Raw genomic sequence first — 25,798 nt, 5'->3', positions numbered from 1 at the left:
AGATAATAATACAATAAATAAAATTGACATGGATATTATCCTAAAACAGCTGGAAAGAGACAATTAACCAGCTCCAATAGTGAACTATGACATCACTAGTCCTCTCAGAAAGCATAAGATGTTATAGTCACCACAAGGATCTCTGATCTGTATTCAATAGTCTCACAGTGGTCCCCCAGGTAATTGTCCGTTTCCCCCGTTAAGTATGTGGTTTCATGCGTTTCAACCACTGCTTTGGTCTTTTTCAAGGCTGGGTTGATGATATAAATGATCTAAAGTCTGCCTGCTAAGTTAACATACATGATTCAGTGAATAGTATTTAGCAGTATAGTATTATATATGGAAAAAATATATATTATATAGTCTCACTTATATCCCATTTAGACATACTACCTTGGATTTTGGCCAGGTTGACTCGGGATTTTCAATCCAGCTCAATCCCGGGATTTTAGTTACAAACCCCCTTTAACACTACACCTCAAACCCGGGAAAATCCCTGGTATACCCCTTTCACACATAAGCCAGGTTTTTCCAAGCATTTCACTGTTTCATCATTAAAATGGGACACTTTGCTGGCTCACAAGAATGACGCCATCCAAAGGTGGGGGCTGACTAAAAAAGGGCCTGTGTGGAGTTCCCACAATGCATTGCTGTTATGGCTATGTCACTTAACATACCACATGACTCTGCACTCTGTTGCTCCAAAGGGAGCACCATGCAGCCACTGCCTCTGCAAACTCCTCCGCACATGTACCTGAGGCGTCTTTCCTATCTGCTGCTGATGACCTCATCAGAAGCCGTCTCAGCAGCAAAAAAAGACAAAACACATGATTAAAACTGAAAAACCCGGGTAATACCGTTCAGACATAACCCTGGTATTATTCCCGGGAGTAAAATACCAGTAAAAAATAAAAACCCTGGTCAATTGCAGGTGCTATGGGTCCAGGAGTGAAATCCCGGGTATACCCTTTCTGACATACGCTACTACTCGGTGCGTTCATGTGAAAAAACCCGGGATTTTCGTGTATGTCTGAAAGGGGTATAATCCTAATAGTAAATTATATAATGTGGTATTATTCACAAATAAAGCAACCTGGTAATATGTTAGAGTCAAAAAGATTGGCCGACTGTACGTGGCTGGCCGGGATGCAGTTAAAATCCCGGCGGTCGGGATCCTGGCGTTCAGAATCCCGACGCCGGAATCCCGACCGCCGAAATGCCGACACATTCTCCCTCCTGGGGTGTCCACGACACCCCTGGAGGGAGAATAAATTAGTGTGCCGAGCGTAGCGAGGCACCGGGCCAGCTGCGTGGCGAGCGCAGCGAGCCCGCAAGGGGGGGGGGGGGGCGATCCACGTCCCCCCCTTGTCGGCATTTCGGCTGTCGGGATTCCGGCGTCGGCATTCTGAACGCCGGGATCCCGACCGCCGGGATTCAATACTGAATCCGGCTGGCCGGCTGAGGCTCACTCTTTGCCTGGAGGTGCGGCTATAACTGTGAGTTGGTAAGGCCTCATATCTACCTATGCCCCTGAGTGTGCACTTAATATTTCTAATATGCATAATTATTTGGTATCGCCAGTGCATACAAAGGGGGGAAAACAATGGGAGTGGAAAATGTTGGTTTTTCGCTATTTTTCCTGATGTTTCAACAATGTTTTTTATCATGCTATCTTATTAGAATGCCAGATAAAAAAACACAATTCACGGCGAAGACACACACAGGTTAAGTGAAAAAAGTGTGCTTTCGGTTACTGCAGCCACGTTTTTGGTTGAAAACGGGGCTGCTGTCAAGAATTTTGATTCGCTTGCCTCCAGCAGGCTAAACAAATTCCGGTACTTGTGTAGTTTCACGGCGCAGCTTGCCAGAGGCTCTGTTTAACTGTGCGCATGCCGCTCTAGCTCTGCCTGACTGTGCTCGTGCCGCTCTAGCTGTAAGCTATGTATTGACAGCTATGTTAACAGCGTAGCGGCCGGGCAGCAGCAGCGCGCTGCCCAGGCGCTGACAGGTCACTGTGGTACTTGTAGTTCCACAGTGAAATAGGCAGCGCCTGGGCAGCGCTGACAACGGGGGCAAGTGGAGACACCCCAGGCACAAAGCTGACGTGCCGGGGCTTCTAAACTACACACCCCGGCACACCGCTGTGTCCCCCATGTACACGCTAAATTCAGACGCAAAAGCGTCTGAATCCAGTACACTATTAAAACCCGCCTACAGTGCCAATAGTCGACGCAGCAGCTGTCGACCTTGTAAATCCCACTATCCACGCCAACCCGAAGCGTGGCGAGCACAGCGAGCCCCGCGAGGGGCCGCGGTACGCGTCCTACGACCTTTTCATACCTCCACTATCCATGTTGGCATGGAGTTGAGAATAGAAAGTGTGGCGAGCGCAGCGAGCCACCGAGCCCGAAGCGTGGCGAGCGCAGCGAGCCCCGAGAGGGGACGTGGACACCTATGAAGCCCGCGAGGGGGCGCGGATACCTGTGAAGGTATCCGCGTCCCCTCGCGGGGCTCGCTGCGCTCGCCACGCTTCGGCCTCGGTGGCTCGCTGCGCTCGCCACACTTTCTATTCTCAACTCCACGCTGACGTGGATAGTGGGATTTACAAGGTCGACAGCCGCTGCGTCGACTAGTAGCACTGTGGGTGGGTTTTAATAGTGTACCCCTAGACCCAGCTAAATTTAGATGCTTTTGCGTCTAAATTTAGATGTACCCCTACACCCAACTAAATCCAGTTGCTTTAGCGTCTGGATTTAGATGCCCCACCACCTGAGCGGCTTGCAGGGAGCCGGGCATCTGGATTCAGAAGCTTTTGCGTCTGAATCCAGGCGCCCACCTCCAGGCGCCTGGATTCAGACGCTTTTGCGTCTGAATCCAGGCGCCTGCCTCCTTCTTAGCGGCTTGCAGGGAGTGTTAATCCAGGGGCTTTAGCGCCTACATCCCGTCAGCGTTGTGCCCGGGGTGTCTCCACTTGCCCCCGTTGTCAGCGCTGCCTATTTCACTGTGGAACTACAAGTACCACAGTGACCTGTCAGCGCCTGGGCAGCGCGCTGCTGCCCGGCCGCTAAGCTGTAAACGTAGCTGTCAATACATAGCTTACAGCTAGAGCGGCATGAGCACAGTCAGGCAGAGCTAGAGCGGCACGCGCACAGTTAAACAGAGCCTCTGTCAAGCTGCCAAGTTTCTGTAACAGACTGTGCGCGCGGCGGCGCCGTGAAACTACACAAGTACCCAAAATCCCTGATGAGCTGCAGCATATGCCCTTAAGGGGATTAATTAAATTGTCCCGGGTGAGGCAATTAATGTAATTGGATCCATCCTTTGGATATGTTTTGTTGCCAGTTATGGAGCAATGCCACAGACATGTGCATAGTTTGAGACTTTGTCGGACTGTGTCATCACAACCGATTCCTAATGAAATATGGTGGAATGTGCTGCATTTTGCAGTGGGGAATGGATTCTGCAAAAGTAGGCAACAATGGACAATGTCAATTTATATATAGCAGATGTTTGGGACCAGTTAGTGTAGCTCCTACATTTTACACATGTATATTTTATATTTCCAAAATATATTGAACATGGCCGCTATATTCTGACTTCAGTACAAAATGGATGGGTTGGTCTATGTTGGCTTGTAACAGTCAATCTGTATTCTTTTTTAATATACTTAAAAAGGGATATTGTATTCTCTTGTAAAAATGTTATATTTAATATTTAACCCTTTCTGTTACGGAGCATGCTGGGACACTGATAAATGTCTCAGTTACATGGCCAGGTATAAAGGAACATAGGAAAAAGACTCTTCAGGTAACATTCCTATCACATGGCCAGGTATGTCAGCAAGGGCCTTATTCTAGTTCACTCTTTCTGACAAAAACCTTCTTAGATGGACAAAACCATGTGCACTGCAGGTGGGGCAGATGTTACTTGTGCAGAGAGAATTAGATTTGTGTGGGGTTTTACTTCAAAGTGAGATCTATAGTGCAGTGTAAAAATAAAGCAGTCAGTATTTTCCCTGCATAGAAACAAAATAACTCACCCAAATCTAATTCTCTCTGCACATTTTACATCTGCTCCCCTGCAGTGCACATGGTTTTGTCCAACTAAGAAGGATTTTGTCAGAAAGAATGAACTAGAATAAGGCCCTACGTTTCAGCTGTTAATTAAGGTAAATAGATGCATAAGAGAGAGGCTGAATGTACAGCTAAATCTGAGGGATACTACACAGGAGGGGAACAGAACGCAATATATACATCAACAGTTTCTAACAGTATAGATTCCATAGAAGTCTACAATAATACACAACAAAAGTTTTGCTGTTTAACCCTTTGAGTGCCAACATCTCTGTGAGAGATGTGCAACACATCCGCTAAAAATGCCAGCGTCGCTCACATTTGTTATATAAATTCAAATAGAAAATGTTGTGTACAAAAAGATTATATTTCCTATATAAGGTAATCGTTACAGGTCATTATGATGAATAAAAATGTTTGCTTGGCAATTTTTACACCTATTTTGACAAATTCACTCAAAGGGTTAATAGCTTCCTTAGAGGAGTCACCTGACTTCTACTTTATAATTTTAAGAATCTAAAAATAAACCCTCACAAATAAAAAAAGGTCTGAAGGGTTATAATACAGACCTTTAATTTTGTGTGGTTTTTTTATGTAATGGAATTATATACACAACAGCTATATGAAAACGTACAAGGTTTTAATTGCCGTGCAACCAGTCTTTACAAATAGTGTCTCTTTTCAAGGAATAGATGCATATGGTAGTGTGAGCCTTAAAGATATTAAGTATAAACAAGTAAGTAACCAGCGCCACAAAAAACACAATAGTTCTCACTCTCTTACTAGATAAAACGCTAGGCCCACTAGCCAAGATAAGCAAGTCTGAATTGCAGCATCCATTCATTTTTGGAAAGTTACACGAGCAGCCACGAAACTATCCTTTAGTCCTTCCTGAAGAATTTTACTGCTTGCCATGTACATTTGGTATGTGTGTGGTCAGGCCTCACCCAAAATATTTAAACATAATCAAGAACTGTTAACTGTCCAACTGCCTTTTTTCCCCTCTAATAGTGGCAGATATTAAAGAATGTTTTGCAAGTTTTAAAAGCAGAATAAAAATATATGTCACTGTTATTAGCTCTGAATCATTTCTGCTTTATAAAGCTGGCAATTGGACCAGCGAAACGCGTTGGTGCTACCTTGAACCTGTGCCTTTTTTATTCGACCACCACCTGCTCCTTCATCTGACCACCTGGCCCCACAAATTGGATACCCTTCGCTACACATATCGGGAGAATTTGGTCGCAGCACTTGATTGGTTATGATCACCACCCATCCAGGACCGATCCCTCCAGCGACACCCGGAACTCTGCATGCCATTTTGGACTCCGTCTATTTGGGACTGCTGCCATGGATCAGTGCAGGTTACAAACACATGTATTGGGTCCGACCATTATTTTTGCACATGTTCTTAAATTTGCCATTTTACTAATATAATTTTATTCATTTAAAATTGTTTATTAAAAATGATTTTAAACACTTTTTGATTCACATAGTTGCATATAACTGAGAGTGTTGCTTTACTTTTCTATTTCTTTTTGTACCTTTAAGGGACTGACCACTCCCTAAAAAGCAGTTGCCCTAAGAGGGCAACTGTGATGCAAGCACTCAGTTTTAACTTTGGTTATTGTTCTCATTTCTGCTTTATATTGGCTTCAAATTTCCAGCTTCCAGTACCGTACAATGGGTCTTATTCATCATGATCGCTAATAAGAGAATTCATAATCCGCTCCTTTATCGAATGACTGTATGCGCACAGCATTTGCATTGTGCACGTGTGGCATCAATTACAGAATATATGGGCGTTTGTCAAAAACCATGCGTGCCCAGGCATTTTTGGGTGGGTCTCTGGCATCAGCCATGACCACTTCTGGCCTTGACTGGTGCAGATGGAAGAAACTGTTCGATGGTATGTTTTTAGCGAATGGGGCTGTTTTTATTTCTCTCTGGACTTAGACTTTCTGATCGCAGATACTGATCTGATTTTCTCTAATTAGCAATCTATGCTGAATTAGGCCCAATGTATATGAGAACACGACACTCGAGTGTATTAGATCTGAAATGCTTTATGTTTTGTATTAGCAAGGCATGATCCAAACTATACCTACAGTACAAGTGTGAGTGTGTAATGTAATAGAGTACCTATTGACCTGCATAACTCTGCCTTGTGTGAATGCTGAATCACCCCTCACGTGTACACAATTATATATGTAATAAGAGTATTAAATACATGTAAAACTGTAGTAGAGTTCTGTCTCCCTGTATTGTTCCTTTGTACGGTGCCGCGAAACACTTGTGGCGCCTTATAAATAAAATTATAATAATAATAATAGTAGCCTCAGTCCAAGGTACATTTATTGGTACTTGTGGAGTACCCGAGCCCCGCGAGGGGACGCGGATACCTTCACAGCTATACGCGTCCCCTCGCGGGCTTCACAGGTATCCGCTGCACTCGCCACGCTTCGGGCTCGGTGGCTCGCTGCGCTCGCCACACTATTCTATTCTCAACTCCACGTCAACGTGGATAGTGGGGGTATGAAAAGGTCGTAGGACGCGTACCGCCGCCCCTCGCCACACTATTCTATTCTCAACTCCACGTCGACGTGGATAGTGGGGGTATGAAAAGGTCGTAGGACGTGTACCGCCGCCCCTCGCGGGCTCGCTGCGCTCGCTACGCTTCGGGTTGACGTTGATAGTGGGGGTGGTGCACTATGAAAAATGGCATTTGGGGGCATTTCAATAGTTTAATACACATTTCAATGCATTCTGATGCATTTCAGTGCAAAATCGGGTGCGATCGCATTGCATCGCATGCAATCTGATCGTATGCGATGCGATGCGATTTTTAGCATACGATCTTCATACGATGCAGGTCGTGGGAGCCGTGATACTTCACAAGTACCCATTTATTAATCACCTGTGTTCAGTGGAGGTAAGGCCCATACACTATTGCAATTTATGTGAGGGAAGAAGTCACATACGATCCCCCTTGAACCACCCAGGACCTTTCCAGATGGCAGGATCGCATGCGATATATATCGTATGTGGTCCTTTTGCATATGATATATTGCATTAGATCTCAGCAAAGGCGGCTTAATCCAAGAAATCATAGGTGCGGCCCTTGCGAACACCGGCAGAATCGGAGGTTGCGCACATGCAATTTGTCCAATTTCACCCGATTTCTTTTCCATCGACATCGGGTGAAAAGTGTCCAAAATCGCAATAGTGTATGGCCAGCTGTGGTCTGTTGTTTCTACAAAAATGATCCTGCACATAACTTTACACAGGAACTAAAACACTTGAACAACTAATAGACATTTTATAATGTCTGTTAGTTGTACAAATTATAAGGTGTTTTTCATGTACAGGCATATGTGCAAAAAAGGAATGTGTACTCGCCATAGACAGTCACACAGAAGGTCCTCAACTAAGAGCCGAATGTCAGATTACCGTTACCTAGCATGGACAGACTTCTGTAATTAGTGACCCCTCCTCCTGCACAACATAAACAGCCCCAATCGTCAAGAAGTTTTCTTTGTAAGGTGTCACTGGAACGCAATATTATCTTATAACCATTATAATCAACAGACAATGCTGGGTGCGATAGCAATGTTCTAGTAAGTTTTATAAAGTACAACGGAGAAAGCTAACAATGCAATACTGGCTTCATAATATTGCTTTTATTGATATTGTTCAGGAATAGCCAGCAAACGTAGTCTTTGAGCACTGAATTGTCTACTTGGTCAACTATTACACATATATCATGCAAATCTTATAGTGCTATATGAGGGGTAAACAACTTTTGATTACACATTTAAAAAAAAAAATAAGATAGTTATTACAATAATTAAAAGCCTGGTTTGTACAGAAAAGCCATATAATCTATTCAATGTATCACAGTAATGTGCAAATATTAAATATGGCTTTGTATTTTCTTTCAAAAAGTAAGACATAATACACAGCATTATAGTTATTCAAGCCAGTTACCTTCAATCAGATTGTAATTCAGGCATTTTTCCAGAAGAGGGCGTTGATTACTAAGGCACAACATTAGTTACAGTTCATTTTCAATTAGACCATGCTAGTTTGGTTACATGTAATAAAAATGTATCATTCGTGATATTAAGCTGCTACTCGTACATTACTTACTTAACAGGGTCATACTATATATTTCTACTATACTTCAAATTATATTAATGAATATGGACACATGTCACATAGCACTGCATTGTCAGCCATATTTTTGGTACACATCCCCCCAGAGTCTGAGGCTGTCACTCAGCTGTGATGGAATTACAACTCCCAGCATGTAATAAGTGATCCTAAGAAGTGTAGTTTAAAAACAGCTGAGTGTCAACTGCTGCTCCTGCAGAAGGAATATAGAGATATAAGGCTTTTGTGGAACCAAATAAATATTTACAATCTTATCGTCACCTATGTACAAATTACACGTTGTTGCTTTTATTTTAATGCAATGTTTTTGATTCTTTAAAGTGCTTGCTGCAATGATTGAGCAACACAATGCATATAATATTCCTGTCCATGTATCAGGGTGCAGACCGAAAGCAATGAATGCATGGAGTATGAATATATGGCAGGCAACATCTTAGCTTAATATAACTGCTTGCTATAAAGCAGGAAAGTCTTTTTTTTTTTTATTAAAGCATCCACCTGAGGATCATGATGCACTGGTTAACTTGTTTGTAACCCAATATGCCTTCGTATGGGACCACTTATGTCTATGGAGGGGAGCAGAGGTTTAGGACTGGTGGCATTATCCTGGGATTAAATTAAGCATTAACATGCATTTTATGTTTAATATAATTATTTGTGCTTTTGCATGCTGTGTGTTCTGGATCCAAATTAAGACAAATATATACGTAGCCACACAGTACATTGTGCTTCAAGAAATAAAAAATACATTCGGTGGATTGTGCACACTGGATTCGTGTACCAAGTGAGCAGTTTCCATTAAGGGTTCAGATAAGCAATTTAAAATTGTTTTAACGTTATGTATGATTTGGCCAGAAGTCATTCATAACATACTAATAAGTGGCACTATGATATGGTATTGATATGGTGCACTATGATATGGTATTGATATGGTGCACTATGATATGGTGCACTATGATATGGTGCACTATGATATGGTATTGATATGGTGCACTATGATATGGTATTGATATGGTGCACTATGATATGGCACTAACACGGTGCACTGTGATATGGTAATAATATGGCCACTGATTTAATTGTCCTAACCTACAACAGATTGTGTGCTGGGCTTGATTTCATTATATATACATATACTATGATTGTGAGTGACTTGGAAATGTAGATTTGGCGCTATGCATATATAAGTGGACGGAATTTGGCAGTTTTACAACTGGTGAAGTATACAGGCCCACCCAGACATATATACAGAGATATATATATATATACATATATAGATATATACACACACGTATATATATATATATATATATATATATATGTATATATATATATATATATATATACACATTTTGTTGGCAATCTGACAAGGAACAGCACTCCGAACACATCACTTGCAGAAACAAGGTTTATTTAGCGATATACTGCATAGGGAGTACCATTCCTTGTGCTATAGGTGGACAGATTGATATATATCGTAGAAGTTGGCGTTGTTCGAGGAGCAGAAACTGAGGCTTATGACGTGTGGCAGTGACAGTGTGTGCACATACAGCCAAGCATTGCTTTTAATTTAAAACAGTCATAGTTTGCTCCCATCTAATTCAGCAAGCTGAACAGTTGCTTCGTAGTTCATTGCACTGAAAATACTTCTTTTGGTAGCTAACAGAAAGCTTTTTATTCATCCTAATGCCACAAACACGAACATTTAAAGGCACTGCCGGCATCCAGTGGTGCCAAGTGGATCAGTCGTGGTTCCTGGTCCTCAGCTTTTGTCAAGTATTTCAGTTATATTCCATTCAATACATTGTCACAATGTGTGTTTCTTGCTATATTTGAGATGATCATTCAGCTGAAGACTAAAAGTATCTGCCACAACCGAGATAGAAACTTCTGTACATGAAAGAAGGACCTGGTGATATGAATCCAATTCATTATTCAATCTTCTTCATTCTACAGAAGATAGGTGGCAGATAATCCCTTCTATGAAAGTCCATGATTGCCGTAGCTATGAATTGACATGGTTACTTGACAAGTCGTTTCTTATTATTTCATTTACTGCAAAAAGAAAAACAAAAAGAAAAATGTAGTCAGGACTACCATGAACCTTACCTGAAGAAGACATCTACAGGTCTACTGTATATTATTGTTATTCATAATCACAGCTAGATGTACAGATGGAGCCTTCCTCAGCCAGCCCTCTCTGGAGAGCCATGGCTCACCAAGGCCTATTGTTCTCAGCTGCAGTACAATACATAGAGCAATACAGTAGGGGATTAGCAGAGTAATTACTCACTTAATCCTATTAAACGGGCTAAATGAGGATGGCTCTTTCTGTAGCTATATGCGGAGTGGGCAGAGTGACAATATATTATGGGATTGGTACTGATACATGATGTCCTGGGTAAAATAGAGTAGGACCATAGCAGGAGAATTCATTAAGCAATCTAGGATTCCATCTGGTGTCCAGATTACCGTAACCAACTGTATGATTGATTGATTGATTGATTGATCATTTGATAAACTGAATTTAATTAAATTATATAAATCCCGCTGTGATCACATACCCTCCAACATGACCCAGTCCATTAGGTACAAAATGCTCTGTTCCTGGACTTCCCTGCCAGTGGCAGTTGCAGAGGTGGGGCTGCAGGACAGTCCAATATTCAAAAAGGGGAACCACACCTACTGCCACCTCATACATCACTGTCCTGGACTCACTGACAGTTGATGTGACCCCCCCCCCCCCCCCTTTGAATTTTGGACTGTGCTGGAGTCCCACCCCTGTAACTGCCGCTGGCAGGGAAGTCCAGAAATAGAGCATTTTGTACCTAATGGAATGGGTCATGTTGGAGGGTATGTGATCATAATGCAAACAATGCACTCATCTGGATGGCAAACAGGACCAACACTGTACAATGATGCTTCCAACTACTGTTACACTTTTCAACCATCCATCAAACTACGTAAACACAAATACTGCTTAATATCACAATAAAAAAAACACAAAATCATTAGAATACATAATAACAGAATACAAATTATCTACTATGAGTTTTCATTCTGTTACACAATAGACTCTGTGGGGTTTATTTACTAAGATGGGAGCTCTATTGAAGATGGGATGTTTCCCATAGCAACCAATCAGGTTCTACTTCTTATTTATTTAGCATCTTCTAGAAGATAATATAGAATATGATTGGTTGCCCATAGCAACATCCCATCTTCAACAGAACTCCCAACTTAGTAAACAATCCCCTGTATGTTTCATTAGGAAACAACTGAATATTTCCAAATAATGTAAGAACAAGGCCTGGGGTCTAAGCACAGCTGGAACCAGCTCACATTTCATGTATAGACATCAGCTCTCAGCTGTGAGGTTGTATCTCCTTTCTTTTTTCCACTGTTACCTTGATAACTGTAAGTTATATGGAGGATGCTCATAATAAAAGACAGTCAATAATTATGAAAACATGATCTTCAGATGAACGGATAACACTTTTTGTTATTTAGTACTTCATCCGACGTTGTCATCTTGTCCTGTACACTGTCAGCCTATACAGTTCCCACACTCATCATTTCATGTCAATTTATCAGCCTGTGTTTCTTGGCAGACGGACAGGAAATGACTGAACCTGGCAAAGGCCATTTTAAGCAGGCTGTACAACATCCCTCCTGTTTCCATCCCTCCCCTGTCCACCCACTCACTACCACCGCTACCACCACAAGCACCTGATTACCACAGAGATATGTTAAATGTCAACAGACACTAACACCTCGATTTTGTTTTTAGAACAAAATTCGCAGTTAAATAAATGTCCATGCAAATGAAGTAGCATAAAAGCGCCTAAGTTCCCATTCTACTATTCTTGCCAATAAAGATAAGTCATTATTGTCACAGATACACAGGATATGGTAAGAGCAATGTCTTGAAAATAGCTTTTAAGGTACTAGAGGTTCTCAAAAAATTGCGTGTGACACAAAACCTGGTGGATGGATGATGTACAGTATGTAGGGCATTCTAGCAGATCGGGAATTGTCCATTCTTCCCTTGTTTCAAATCTGGAAACTTTTACACATTTAAGTTTTAACAGTAACATTTGTTCCATTAATATGTGTTTGTAGTTCCCTATGGCAAGCAGCAACGTGTTATATCTTGTATGCAGCTGGAGGTGTGTGTGATATAGGGAGTGTGTACCCTCTACTCTAAAATAAAAATAACAGAAGTCACCATGGAGATCTCTGACCCCGGTCAGTAGCCTGCCCACATTTTATAATCCTACCTGCCAATCCACAGTGATATCTAAAATGGTTATACCGTACAGTAAGGCCTGCAAAATTCTCACTATAATGCCTTTGACATTGGGCCAGATGCACTAAGCTTCAAAAGTGATCAAATGCAATTTCTAAGCGATTTCACTAGCTCCTGCCTGACATTTTCCAAACCCAGCCTGTGACATGGCAGGTAGGAGCTGATTGGCTGGCTGTTTATCACTCTCCATTTTATCACATTTGAAGCTTAGTGCATCTGGCCCGTTATCTGTATCAGCTAATGTTGCGTGCTCTGCTGTGTACAGAATATACGGGGAATATAACTCCATAATAGCTATTCAGAAATCTGTAAGACACCTACTGATGATGTCACACAATATTTTTCAGAAGCTCAGAAATAATGTGTATTTATCTGCACATACTATGATTACCAAGCATTTTACAATGTGATTTAGAATACATTTGAAATCTGTTAAAAATGTGTTTATGTTTTTTATATATTGTTATATATAAATATATACACAAAGTGATGCATACATAGTTTTAACCTGGTACCTCCCTAAAATAAACTTATGAAAAAGAACATCTGCTTAATGCAGAAAGAGGAAGGAAACACAGGCAAAAGAACCAGAGCCTGGGTTTCCCCACCACACACCTGAAAGCTGCATTGGTGGGACTACCCTGGTGGGTGTCAGTGGAACAACTATCCATGTTAGAGTGCAGTACAGCTGCATTAGATACACCTAGGGTTACCACCTTTCCCCTTTAATTCCGGACACATATTAATTACACAGGTTCTGTGGCTGGCTGACTTCAAGACTCCATATCACCTGGTTTTAAACTTCCACAGAACCTGTGTAATTAATATGTGTCCGGAATTAAAGGGGAAAGGTGGTAACCCTAGATACACCAGTCATTTCTATTGCACCCTACTGCCGGTTCATGTACAGCAGGCTTTCCCAACCACGGTCCTCAGGGCACACCAACAGTGCAGGTTTTGTAGATATCCAGGCTTGAGCACAGGTGACTTAATTAGTACCTGAGTGATTCTGATTAAACCATTTGTGCTGAAGCCTGGATATCACTAAAACCTGCACTGTTGGTGTGCCTTGAGGACCGTGGTTGGGAAAACCTGATGTACAGGGATGGACACATTTTATACATCAATACCAATCAGGGGAAGGCATGCAATATGGCATATATGCAGTTCATTCATACTGAAATCTTCCTACAATCTATTTGCTGATTCCGGACAGAAAAAGATTGGGATTGCTCAAACAGGGAATTTTAAAATTTATTTTTTGGCCTAAGCCCAGACAGATTGCTGATCATCAATGCTGGTCGATCAGCAGATCAGATCGCAAATCAACAGAAAAGAAAACAGGGTTGTAGATGTAAGGCCCACATTAAATGTCATTGGGATGGATTCAGATGTGGTTGGAGTTACTATCACTGCTGCTTTTAAAGGAACAGCAATAATAACAAACTGAGAAATGGAGGCTGTTGCTGCCCAATCCCCACCCCCAAACAGCAATCACTGATAGTCTGATAATGATACTTGGCACTTGATGTTGCACCTCCAATTACATCTGAATAACTCCGCTTGAGGCAGATGTATTAAGCCTGGTGATAAAGTGGAAGGTGATAACGCACTAGTCAATCAACTCCTAAATGTAATTTTTCAAACATAGCTGATTGGCTGGTGCATTACAGGTCGGGTCTCTCTTATCCGTGTATTCCAACAACCAAAATATTCAGAAAACCGTGGTTTTTCAGAATATTTTTTTTTGTTTGTTTTATTTCACCCCCAGACCCTTTTTTTCATACTTATCTCGTCCCTCCCAGTGGCAAACGCAGGATTTTCAGAAGGGGGTTTCCAGAGAGGCGGAGCAAAGCACGGAGATGGACACTTAGGTGACCCAGTATATGCCGGGTCAGTTAAAGTATTATAGATAGACCAAATGTATATAAATAATAATAATAATATACACACACATATATATATATATATATATATATATATATATACATAACAGCAGTGTAGACCCCTGGGCATAGCAATGTATTGGGGCCCCTACCGATCCTCCAGCGGTAGGCGTGGGGGAAGCTTTGATGTCCCGCGGGTGGTAGGGGGTATTATATCAACCGCTCAGCATGTAGGGCCTGGATCAGTAATTTCCACTAATTACCCCTTTACTGCACAGATGGTGGGAGATGGGGTGGGAGAAGGGGCATTGGGCTGAATGAAGGGGCCCTGATACATAACTTCCAGGGTGGTAGAGGATGTTTAATATGCAGAGGAGGCGTGTATAGTGGAGTGGGCTTATTATTCATAATTTTCTGGTGGGAGGACAGTTTGCTTGACTGCAGATATCTCCAGTTCCCAGAAATAGATTTCTTAGATTTTAATGGAATTAAAAACTAGAGAATCCCACCTATCAAATGGTAATGGGGACTAGGGTATAAGAGTTCAGGAGGCAAAACAATCTGCAAACGAGATTATAAAACTACATACCAGGTGTGTGGAACTGGAGCAGTAACCAGGTGCTGGAAGGCTAATATCTCTGATTCTGGGCACAGTAGAGACAAGCTACTAGTGTCAATCAAAGGGGGAGAGTCCCAGCTTTTGGAATATACCCTCAGAAAAACTCAAAGTCAGACAGAACCTGAAATATCTGACTGGGAAGAGCAATTAAAAGGCTTGGATGGGGACCACTGCTTTGAAGTAAGATATCTCCGGTTCCCAAGGGCCGATTTTTAAAATTCTTGTACCCATGGAAAGAGGAGACCCTCAGCTTAGACTCCTGGGGGGGTTTCTGGGTACTCAGAAACCCCCCCTGCGTGCGCTACTGCCCCCGGTGTCAACGGCAGCCTCCGGGATCATCTTCAGCAGCATCTCTGGTCCTGGCGCACCCGTGCACTCGCGCAATGCACCACTGGAAACAGAGATGTTGCTAAAGAGAATACTGGAGGCCGCCATGGACGCCAGGGGACAACATGGACATCGGGGGACTACCAGGGGACCAGGTAAGTATGAAAAAAAAAATATTCAAAAATCCCAAAAAATCCCTTATCCAAAATGCTTGTGGTCCCAAGTTTTTGGATAAGGGATACTCAACCTGTATAACCTTTTACTTTATATCCACTTTATCTCTTCACCAGGCTCAATACATCTGCCCCATTGTTTCTTACAATGATTATTTTCTACTTTTATGAGGCAATAATATTTGATAGCAGAAGGCCTGTAAATCAGTTTTAAGAATAATTTCACTGCATTTTATTTTAAACCACATAAATATACTCTAGCACCTACAGTACATTCGGAGCTGGCACTATCATCAGGAGCTAAGCTGGACACCCATCCCCTGTGGGTATGACTTTATGATCATGTATAGAGACAGACATAACAAGTTTGTAATGGGACCCAGACATTACTAGATGCAACATCCCTCATCATCCTCTCTACCTGCTGCTGCATCATTAATGCTTCTCCTTTAGAAGTAACTAAACCATCATTCTCAGAAGTGCACGAAGAGCTATGAATACATAGTATTCAATAATAAATGTCTCAAATGATATTCTTCCTCTTTACATATGGATCACAAAGAATCTGTCATGCTTGTCTCTCATTATTTTTAAAAATGTATTGTTAATAGGAGGGTTAATGAATGTAGGATGTTATATGATTGGAGCCAGTCCATGAATAATGCATAGTTAGCATGTAACAAACTATAGTCTGCCCCAAACAAAGTGCAGTTTACATATGTAAATTACTTCAGACATATGATCATCACACAATGATCACTGTAAGCCACTTAGCAGATTTTCTCTCTGGTACAATGACTGAGCACTCAGACCCACAGACAGACAGAGAGACACACACACATACACACACACAGACTTGGTAGGAAAATCTGTTGCCACTGGGCATGTGCAGCAGTGCCACCCCTCCCTTTATACTGCATGTAGTGGCTGCTGGCCAGGCTGTGGGGAAGGGGGGTTTCTAGGCAACTGGAACCCCCACCCACCCTCATTTGCCTATACTTTGTATATGCAACATTTGAAAACAAATTTTAAAATGTTTTTATGATCTACTCTGTACACTTGAAATTACTGTACATTCCTACTATTAACCCAAGCAGGAGATACAAGGAAATCACCTTTCATTTTCTTACATAAAACTTCTTGTTTTTCTTCTAAATTACATTTCTAGATTACATTAATTATAAACATGAGATGATATAAGGTATGTCATTGTTCCATGTTAAACTCTTCCCTGAAGGGTATCATTACATTGGAGAGAGTGCACATAGAAGCAGGGTGGTCTTAGCAGCATAGTAGGCCCTGGGAAAAGCAATGCACTGATGTACTTACACGCTCATTCACAGGCACCAATAAGACAAAATCACAGCATACCTTACCTGTGGCCCCACACTGTCTTACCACATAAATTCATAAAGTGAATGGTTGTCAGTACTCTGATTGGTGAATAGCTACAACCATCCACCAATCAGTAAACTGAAAGCCATTCACTGCTGCCTCTCTGCTCTGATTGTGTGACCACCACTTGCCCCTGCTCAAAGAACTCTAGTGCTGGGCAGCTAATCAGTGGTGTAAATTTACTAAGAAGGGAGTTCTATTGAAGATGGGATGTTGCCCACAGAAACCACTCAGGGCCAGATGTATCAACCTTCGAAAAGTGATAATGTGGAGAGTGATAAACAGTCAGCCAATCAGCTCCTACCTGCCATGTCACAGGTTGTGTTTGAAAAAAGTCAGTAAGGAGCTGATTGGCTGGACGTTTATCTCTCTTTATCACCCTTAAATTTATCTCTTGTTAAGGCTTAGTACATCTGCCCCATTGTGTTTTGTCACCAAACAAGACTAATTCAGAACTTACAGCACATCTGCTGCTGCATGCAGAATCCTAATGATTAGAAATGGCTGTGGCTGTGCAAGGTCCGTTTTGCACATGCTCAGAATAGGCCTTTTGATTCCACCCAAACTATACTTCTGCCGCCAGCTGATTGACAGGCAATGGCGTTGACTGGGTGGGGGAAGGGATGCATTCCCAGAAACGGGGATGTGTCCTACCTGTATTTTGGGAGGCCAGAGCAAAGGGTCTGCGTGTTACCACACACACTTCCTGCCATCGCAGCCCCCACTTCCATCAGTCAGCTGAGGGTGAGATGTACCAACCTTTAAAAAGTAAAAAATGGAGAGTGATAAACTACCAGCCATTCAGCTCCTAACGTGACAGTTAGGAGCTGATTGGCTGGCAGTTTATCACCATCCATTTTATCACTTTTTGAAGCTTAAGACATCTGGCCCTGAGTAAGCGAGTTTACTCAGTAGGCCATCAAAGTAGACTGATGGTTGGGTACTTATTTCCTAGCACGGCGCCCATCGCATAAGATTGTATGCCTTAATTAAGGCATACAATCTATACAATTGAAAAGATTTTTAATTGTATGTACAAGATTGCATCTTATGGATCTCATCTTATGGATCTCATGGATCTTATGCATCCATAAGATGCATAAGATCCATGAGATCCATAAGATAAAAGATCCATCAACACCAACCCGAAGCGTGGCGTGCGCAGCGCGCCCGCGAGGGGCGGCGGCAAGCGTCCTCTGACCTTTTCATACTCCCACTATCCACGTCGGCGTGGAGTTGATTATATATAGTGTGGCGAGCGCAGCGAGCCACCGAGCCCGAAGCGCTTGCCACACTATATAGAATCAACTCCACGCCGACGTGGATAGTGGGGGTATGAAAAGGTCGGAGGACGCGTACCGCCGCCACTCGCCACGCTTCGGGTTGGTGTTGATGGATCTTTTATCTTATGGATCTCATGGATCTTATGCATCTTATGGATGCATAAGATCCATAAGATGAGATCTATAAGATGCGATATTGTACATACAATTAAAAATCTTTTCAATTGTATAGATTGTTTATCTCGTCGATTTCGTCCATGCACAAACACATAAGATGCATGCAATGCTTGCGATATCGTCCCGACACATACAATCTAGTTCGTGGGCGCCGTGCTAGGAAATAAGTACCGGATGGTTGCAATGTTAGATCCCAGTTTGCGATGGCAGTCACTGTGCTAGGATCGCAGCTATATTCAGGAGGTGTCTCCTCTACTGAGATGCGGATGGAAATACAGTGCTAATTGCATGCAACATTGCACTTTCAGCCATCTCTGAATCAGGCCTTTTGTAACAGATCTTGCAAATGACCACATCTAGCTATACAGATGTCCTCATACAATGTGGCTTTGGTCATGCTAAAGAGCACTTCTTGGTACTCCAAGTACTAGGCAACTGGGCTGCACCTATCATCTCTCTCTCTCTTTTAAAATTTTTATATATTTCCATTTTCACACAAAACGTTTCCATTAACAAAAAAACATGATCAACAGCTGTAAGTAACCTGTGACAGTCACCACTTTTTTATTTTTTAACTTTTTACAGAATTGTGCAAAGAAAAATTGCAAGTTTCTTTGATACCATCAAAAGAGATAGTAAAACAGGATGTGGCGAGCTGTTAGACCACACATAAATGTAATGAGTTGAGCTTGTTTTTTTTCTTTACTCCCACGTCTCTATTTCTTCAAGTTATAAAATGGAAACTTAACATTGAAGAACAGAAAATCACAGCACATTATGTAGCGTTTGGTCAAACCCTGATTTCACTGACTGTGTATTATTTGTCTTTGAGAAACCAGTATTATTAATAACTATATGTACACGTGCATACTGATATTACTCATGAGGACTATTAATGTTGCAGTCAGTAACCAATCCTGACCTGGTTACAATATATTTACATAACTGTAACTAAATTTGGAAGTAAAAATAAAAAAAACGAATGGGGGAATTTGATCGCTGGTGGAAGGGGAGACTTGCCGTTGCCATGGCGTTTAAACACCAATTATGGCAGCCCAACTTACTTCCTTTACCCTGCCTAATTCACAACCCCCATGCTGTCCTCCAACACCTGTGGAACCCTTGTCGCGTCCATAGAAATAAACAACAATAGAAAGAATAATAATAATAATAAAAAATATCACAACTCCTATAAGGTGATAATGTGGAGTTAGAAAATAACATGGAGCTAATAGTGCTGTAAGTTTTGTCTATACTTTATAAAATAGCAAAAACTCCTGTTTCTTAAAGAACAAAAATATCAAACTGATGATGTGGGGATGTGGGAGAAAATGGCTGCTGCAAAGGAAAGTTCTCAGTCATAGGGTCACCTATGGGGTTCAGTTTCTATGGTTGACCTGATGGTACCTGATATTACTTCAGCAAGCACGTGGTAAAGGTAGCCTGCACAATGCATCTAAAGGAAATGAGACATGGTTCTAGCATATTGTTTTTCCTCTGCGTCCACAAATAGAAACTGTATGTGTTCAGCCTGCTGCTATTTTTAGCTCATCGTACCAACCACAATGATCAGGTAGTTGATATTTCTTAACTTGTGTTTTTTCCCTTGTCCTCTCTCGGACTTATGAGGTAATTAAAGTACTTTATCAACTTTTTTTTTTTCAAATATAATGCTCATATTTATGCATTTGGTGACACATTTTACATTGCTATTTAAAGAGTGCAGATTAGTCTTTATATTGTCACAAAAGATTTATTAGCGCTTATAATTTATTTTTGGAACACATTACCATTAGACATGTTACGATCTACTAGTGTACTGAATTTGTACTCGACAGAGAAGTCATTTATTACTATAAAGTAACTTGGGGTAGTTACCAGCGAAATGCGTCTCAAAGCTGTTCAGTAAAGCTAACTTGGCGGAGGAGCTATGGCTCAGGCACACAGGTGTTCATAGGGGCCGATTCAGCTCTGCTCATAGAGTAGTGAATTTGGCCCCTCTGTCGATGGTGGGGGTTCTGGGCATCTGGCGATATTTTCAATCGCTGGGGCGTTTGCATAGTGATTGACAGGCAAGGGGCGTTCCGAGGTGGACACCCATAGAAATGCTGGGTGGGCCCCAGGGAACGCAGGCATTTCCATGCGTGTTCGGCACGGGCGGCTGACGCCCCTAATTCTGAGAAAACCGGGCAGCCATAAAGTAAATCCTGGGCTTCATTTTGGCAGCGTGCAGAGGAAAAAAGAGTTCTGCTCTGTGGGTGCGCTTGCAAGCGGATGTGTAGTGTACACATCCGCTAGCAGCCTGGCGAGGGGATTAAGGCAACAGGGGGGGGCCTTCATTTGGCGGGGCGGCATTAACCTGCTTGCTAGTCACCAAATAAACAAAGCATAGCGAGCAGCTCTGAATTGGGCCCATATTGGGGTCCACTGCTTATTAAATGAAGTTTTGCGGGAACTTCAAATATGCTTCATTAACCCTTGTGAAGAATGTATCACCAGTACCAGAGCGCTCACAGTGAAAGCAACAGGGATCATGATTAAAGCTCTAATGCCTTGCGCCCATAATCTGTCCAGAGCGCACTTTGACCGCTGTCATATTCTTCATGAGCTGCAACCCACTATTTTTATCCATTTTTAAGCTACATATATGCACACAATTCATATATCACAAAGTAACAAACCACACTAACATATTTCAATATAGGTATGTTCAGATGCATGTTTCACTTTCTTGGAATGTTAAAAATGTGTTCTCATCAGTTAGAATGAGAGATAAGACACTGGGGGATCGTCAGCTGAGAAGTTATTTTGTGTAACCATATTTTTATCTCGCAAAGAAAGAGAGAGAAAACCATGCAAACAGTAATAGTTGGGTAGTCTGTCCCGGTCTCTTGTGAGAGACTTTAAGGCCTTGGTGCAACTGTAACTATGGTGGATGCAGAGACTAGCTGTCACTGTGCTAGAACAGGGCGTTCTCATGTAGGCAATGCTCAGAGGGGGCATGTCAGTGCCACTGCAGGCTATGTAGTGTTGTATGCAGGGCCGGCGCTACCCACTCAGCAGCTCCTGCAAAGCAGGGAGGCGCCATGCTGAAAAGGCGCTGTCTCCCTCCCTGCTCTGCTAAAGCTGCCTCAGCCCTCACTGTCACTGCCTCCTTCACGCCACCCGCAGTGCCTGTCTGACAGCGGGCGGGAGGCAGTATAATGAGCTGCTCCCTGCACTGCGAGTGCACACAGCCTGCACACCGCCCGCAGTGCCTGTCTGACAGCGGGCGGCAGTATGGAGAAGCTGAGCAGCTCCCTGCACCGTGCACACACTGTCCTCCTCCTGTGACCTGCCCCCTTTTCCTCACGGACACTTGCGCTGAGGCATGTAGCGCTGTCTGTGAGTGCCTGGATGACATGTCATGTCCGGATCCGCCCCCTACCCATTGCTCGCTGCACCTGTCAGCTGTCAATCAAATGACGAACAGGCAGTAGCGCCGCCTCCCCTTCCTTCCCTCTTCTCAGTGTGCTGTGCCAGTGCCACTGCCAGTCCTCATCACTCCGCCCCCCTCTATCTCCTTCCCTCTTCTTCCATCTCCTCCTTCTCTCCCCTCCTTTCCCCCCTCAGTCACGAGTGCTGCACATACTTTTTGTACTGCTTTCGGATCGCATCGCACACACATTGTATGCATGCCGTGCGATGCGATCTAGCCCATAACGTATGCGATTCTCGCAGTGTGTATGGGCACCTTTAGTGCCTGCAACATTTTGCGGACACAGCACTGAGATGGTGTATGCATACATGTACATGCACCTGAGATAGGATCGCATGTTGCATACACTTCCACAATCGGGCTGCAGCTTGTTGCAATGGCAATGTGAAAGGGCGCAAAATGTATGGTTTGCAGGAGGGCGCCGGACACCCCAGCACTGGCCCTGGTTGTATGGAAGAGTAAATACACCTGTTTCCAAAAAACAACTAGCAAGGGGTGCTGAAGTGAATAGAAACTCAATATATTTCAGTCAAATTTAAATAAAATTTATTGGTACACAAATACAGTTGATTCTGTGCAATTGCACACTAGTGTAAATAGTTTAAATCTATTAACACGACCTACACATATACATTTACTAACTAATGAAAAATAATATAAAATAAAGAAAAAAAAATAAAGAAAATAAATAAAAATAAACATGAAAAAATGAAAAATAATAAATGAAAAAGAATAAAATGGGAAAGGGAAGGGAAACAATGGATGGACAAATATGCAGCACTGATTTAGCAGCCTATATTAGACACAATATCTTGTCCATGAATGTGGTAAAATAACCCGCGTCCGGGTATAAGAATAGATCCTTAAGCTTGTGGGGCTTAATTAAGGATATCCATAAGTTAAAAGGGTACTTGTTTCCTAGCACGGCCACAACGATCATGATCGTGGGCATCGTGAGGAAAAATCGGGGGCATCGCGGCCATCGCAAGCACTAAAAAATTGGGTGCGATGGTCGCGACGCGATGCCCGCGATTTCCCCATAGGGAACAATGTTAAATGCCTCAATTTAGCCGCGATGCCCCCGATTTTCCATAGGAAACAATGTGAAATGGGTCAATTTACCCAAATCATCATAGGGAACAATGTTAAATGGGCCATGAACCCCCCAAAACACCCCTGAACAGTGAAATGTCCCCCCAAAAGTATTTTACGCCACCCCACGATGAACGCGAACCCGAAGCGTGGCGAGCGCAGCGAGCCCGCGAGGGGCGGTGGTACGCGTCCTCCGACCTTTTCATACCCCCACTATCCACGTCGGCGTGGAGTTGAGAATAGAATAGTGTGGCGAGCGCAGCGAGTCACCGTGCCCGAAGCGTGGCGAGCGCAGCGAGCCCCGCGAGGGTACGCGGATACCTGTGAAGCCCGCGAAGGGACGCGTTTACCTGTGAAGGTATCCGCGTCCGCTCGCCACGCTTCGGGTTCGGTGGCTCGCTGCGCTCGCCACACTATTCTATTCTCAACTCCACGCCGACGTGGATAGTGGGGGTATGAAAAGGTCGGAGGACGCGTACCGCCGCCCCTCGCGGGCTCGCTGCGCTCGCCACGCTTCAGGTTCGCGTTGATCGTGGGGTGGCGTAAACTACTTTTGGGGGGACATTTCACTGTTCTGGGGTTTTTTGGGGGCTTTCTGGCCCATTTACCATTGTTCCCTATGATGATTTGGTGAAATTGAGGTATTTAACATTGTTCCCTATGAGAAATCGGGGGCATCGCGGGTACATTGAGCCATTTAACATTGTTTCCTATGGGGAAATCGTGGGCATCGCGTCTGGACCATTTAAGCCTTTTTTAGCCACATACGACGCGACCGACGCGATTTTGACTTTTTTCTATGCATTTCAATGGGAAAATTGGGGGCATCGCGTCGGTCGCGTCGTATACCACTAAAAATGACACCCGATGCCCGCGATTGTGGCCGTGCTAGGAAACAAGTACCGTTAAAAGAATTCAAGTGTTACTAGAATATTGAGCATATCCGATTTTGTATGATCAGGGCCAGGCACCCGGTAACTTGTATGACACAGTATAGCAGCAGTGTGTTTTTATATTACCGGTCCTTTGTGGGGGCTGAGCAGCGCTGGTTCGGTGAGACGTCCTCGGTTAGACCTGAGGCTCGGAGACCCAATGTGACTGATGCGGCTACAGTGTGAGTAGCGCCGCTGCTGTGGGTGTCTCTCCGGCCCGTCTGTCAGCGTGTGGAAGACGTAGCCTTGCTGTATCCCGGCGGCTCCTTGCCGTTTCGTGCACCGGACTCTCGTGGTATGGCAGCACTTCGGGGAGCCCTGCCACTGCTCCACCTGTGCTGGAATTGAGAAAGCCGCCCTGCGAGCGGAGATATGCTCATTATTCTAGTAACACTTGAATTCTTTTAAGTTATGGATATCCTTAATATTAAGGATCTATTCTTATACCCGGACGCGGGTTATTTTACCACATTCATGGACAAGATATTGTGCCTAATATAGGCTGCTAAATCAGTGCTGCATATTTGTCCATCCATTGTTTCCCTTCCCTTTCCCATTTTATTCTTTTTCATTTATTATTTTTCATTTTTTTCTTTTTTTTCTTTTTTTTCTTTTTTTTTTCTTTATTTTATATTATTTTTCATTAGCTAGTAAATGTATATGTGTAGGTCGTGTTAATAGATGTAAACTATTTACACTAGTGTGCAATTGCACAGAATCAACTGTATTTGTGTACCAATAAATTTTATTTAAATTTTACTGAAATATATTGAGTTTCTATTCACTTCAGCGCCCCTTGCTAGTTGTTTTTTGTTCTATTGTATTTTGGAGGTTGGCAACCCTCCAGCACAGGGGCAGCAGAAAGTGAATTGGCCCGGTACACACTAAGATATTCCCTAGCGACAAAGACATTTGTTGTTGGTTACACCTGTTTCCAAGTACTATTAAGTATAGGCTGATGATGATAGAAACATAGAATTTGATGGCAGATAAGAACCACTTGGCCTATCTAGTCTGCCCCTTTTAAAACAAACCATATTTGATCCTTACTGCTTTGTAGGTATGTCAATATGCCTATCCCAAGCATGTTTATTAAATTGCTCTACTGTATTTGCCTGTACCACCTCTGATGGGAGGCTATTCCACTTATCCACTACCCTTTCTGTGACGTAATTTTGCTGATGGCTATGTAGTTCAGCGTGGAAATAGGGGGCATGACGGTAAAAGCGATGTGTAAAACAGGAACATCTGGGGGTGACATGCGTTCAATTCTACATCAGCCACAGTGGCTTCCTATGTGATGAGAGAGAACATTCCCCCTCCGGGTGTTATGTGGGTGGGAATGTTCCAAATAGAAGGGATGGGGATCACGGGTCCATGATCATTGTTCTGCTACTTAATTAGGATGAGATTAATACAAATATTGTTGTTTGGTGATAATCCTTTATAGCCACACACAACTATTGGCTGTGCTTCAGAAGTTGTACTATAAATAGGGTATTAATGAAGCTATGCGCCAAAATACAAATAACCAACAGTGATGGCATAGATAAAATTAGAACGTATGACATCTTTAAGTGTTTGCCAATAATAATGCCTGTAATCCTATAATTCCCATGATAAAAGCGATGCACCTTTCCACACGTGTGGACTGGATGACCAGCGTTGCGGAGCTTGTAAGCAGTTTTAAAATGAGTTTAGACTGCATAGGAAAAGTCATGAAGTAATGGAAAGTGTGGCGTAACACATTCTTGCAGGAGTTCAAGTGGTTATTTTTTTTTTGTTACCTCAGGTGCATTGGATTTGTTTAAGGTAAAAGTATTTTGTATCTGTCTAATCATAATAATCTACTGCCGTAGGCCATGCTGTTTTTGGAATGGT

General features: G+C 42.8%; 1 protein-coding gene across 10 annotated transcripts in view; it reads right to left on the bottom strand.

Annotated features, from left to right (window-relative positions):
• Nucleotides 1-7,746: 7,746 nt before the first annotated feature.
• Nucleotides 7,747-25,798, bottom strand: part of NFATC1 (nuclear factor of activated T cells 1) — a 182,039-nt gene continuing 163,987 nt past the window's right edge. For all 10 annotated transcript variants that reach the window (XM_083187778.1, XM_083187776.1, XM_083187779.1 and 7 more), the window contains one exon: nucleotides 7,747-10,301. In XM_083187778.1, coding sequence (XP_083043904.1) covers nucleotides 10,252-10,301 — 50 coding nt within the window. In that variant the 3' untranslated portion in view covers nucleotides 7,747-10,251. The remainder of the gene's footprint in view (nucleotides 10,302-25,798) is intronic.

The sequence above is a fragment of the Crinia signifera genome, chromosome 5 (assembly GCF_055691185.1).
Source record: "Crinia signifera chromosome 5, ASM5569118v1, whole genome shotgun sequence".
NCBI classification, from domain to species: Eukaryota; Metazoa; Chordata; class Amphibia; order Anura; family Myobatrachidae; genus Crinia; species Crinia signifera.
Note: the sequence above shows the minus strand (reverse complement) of the source record. Positions and strands in the feature narration are given on the sequence as shown.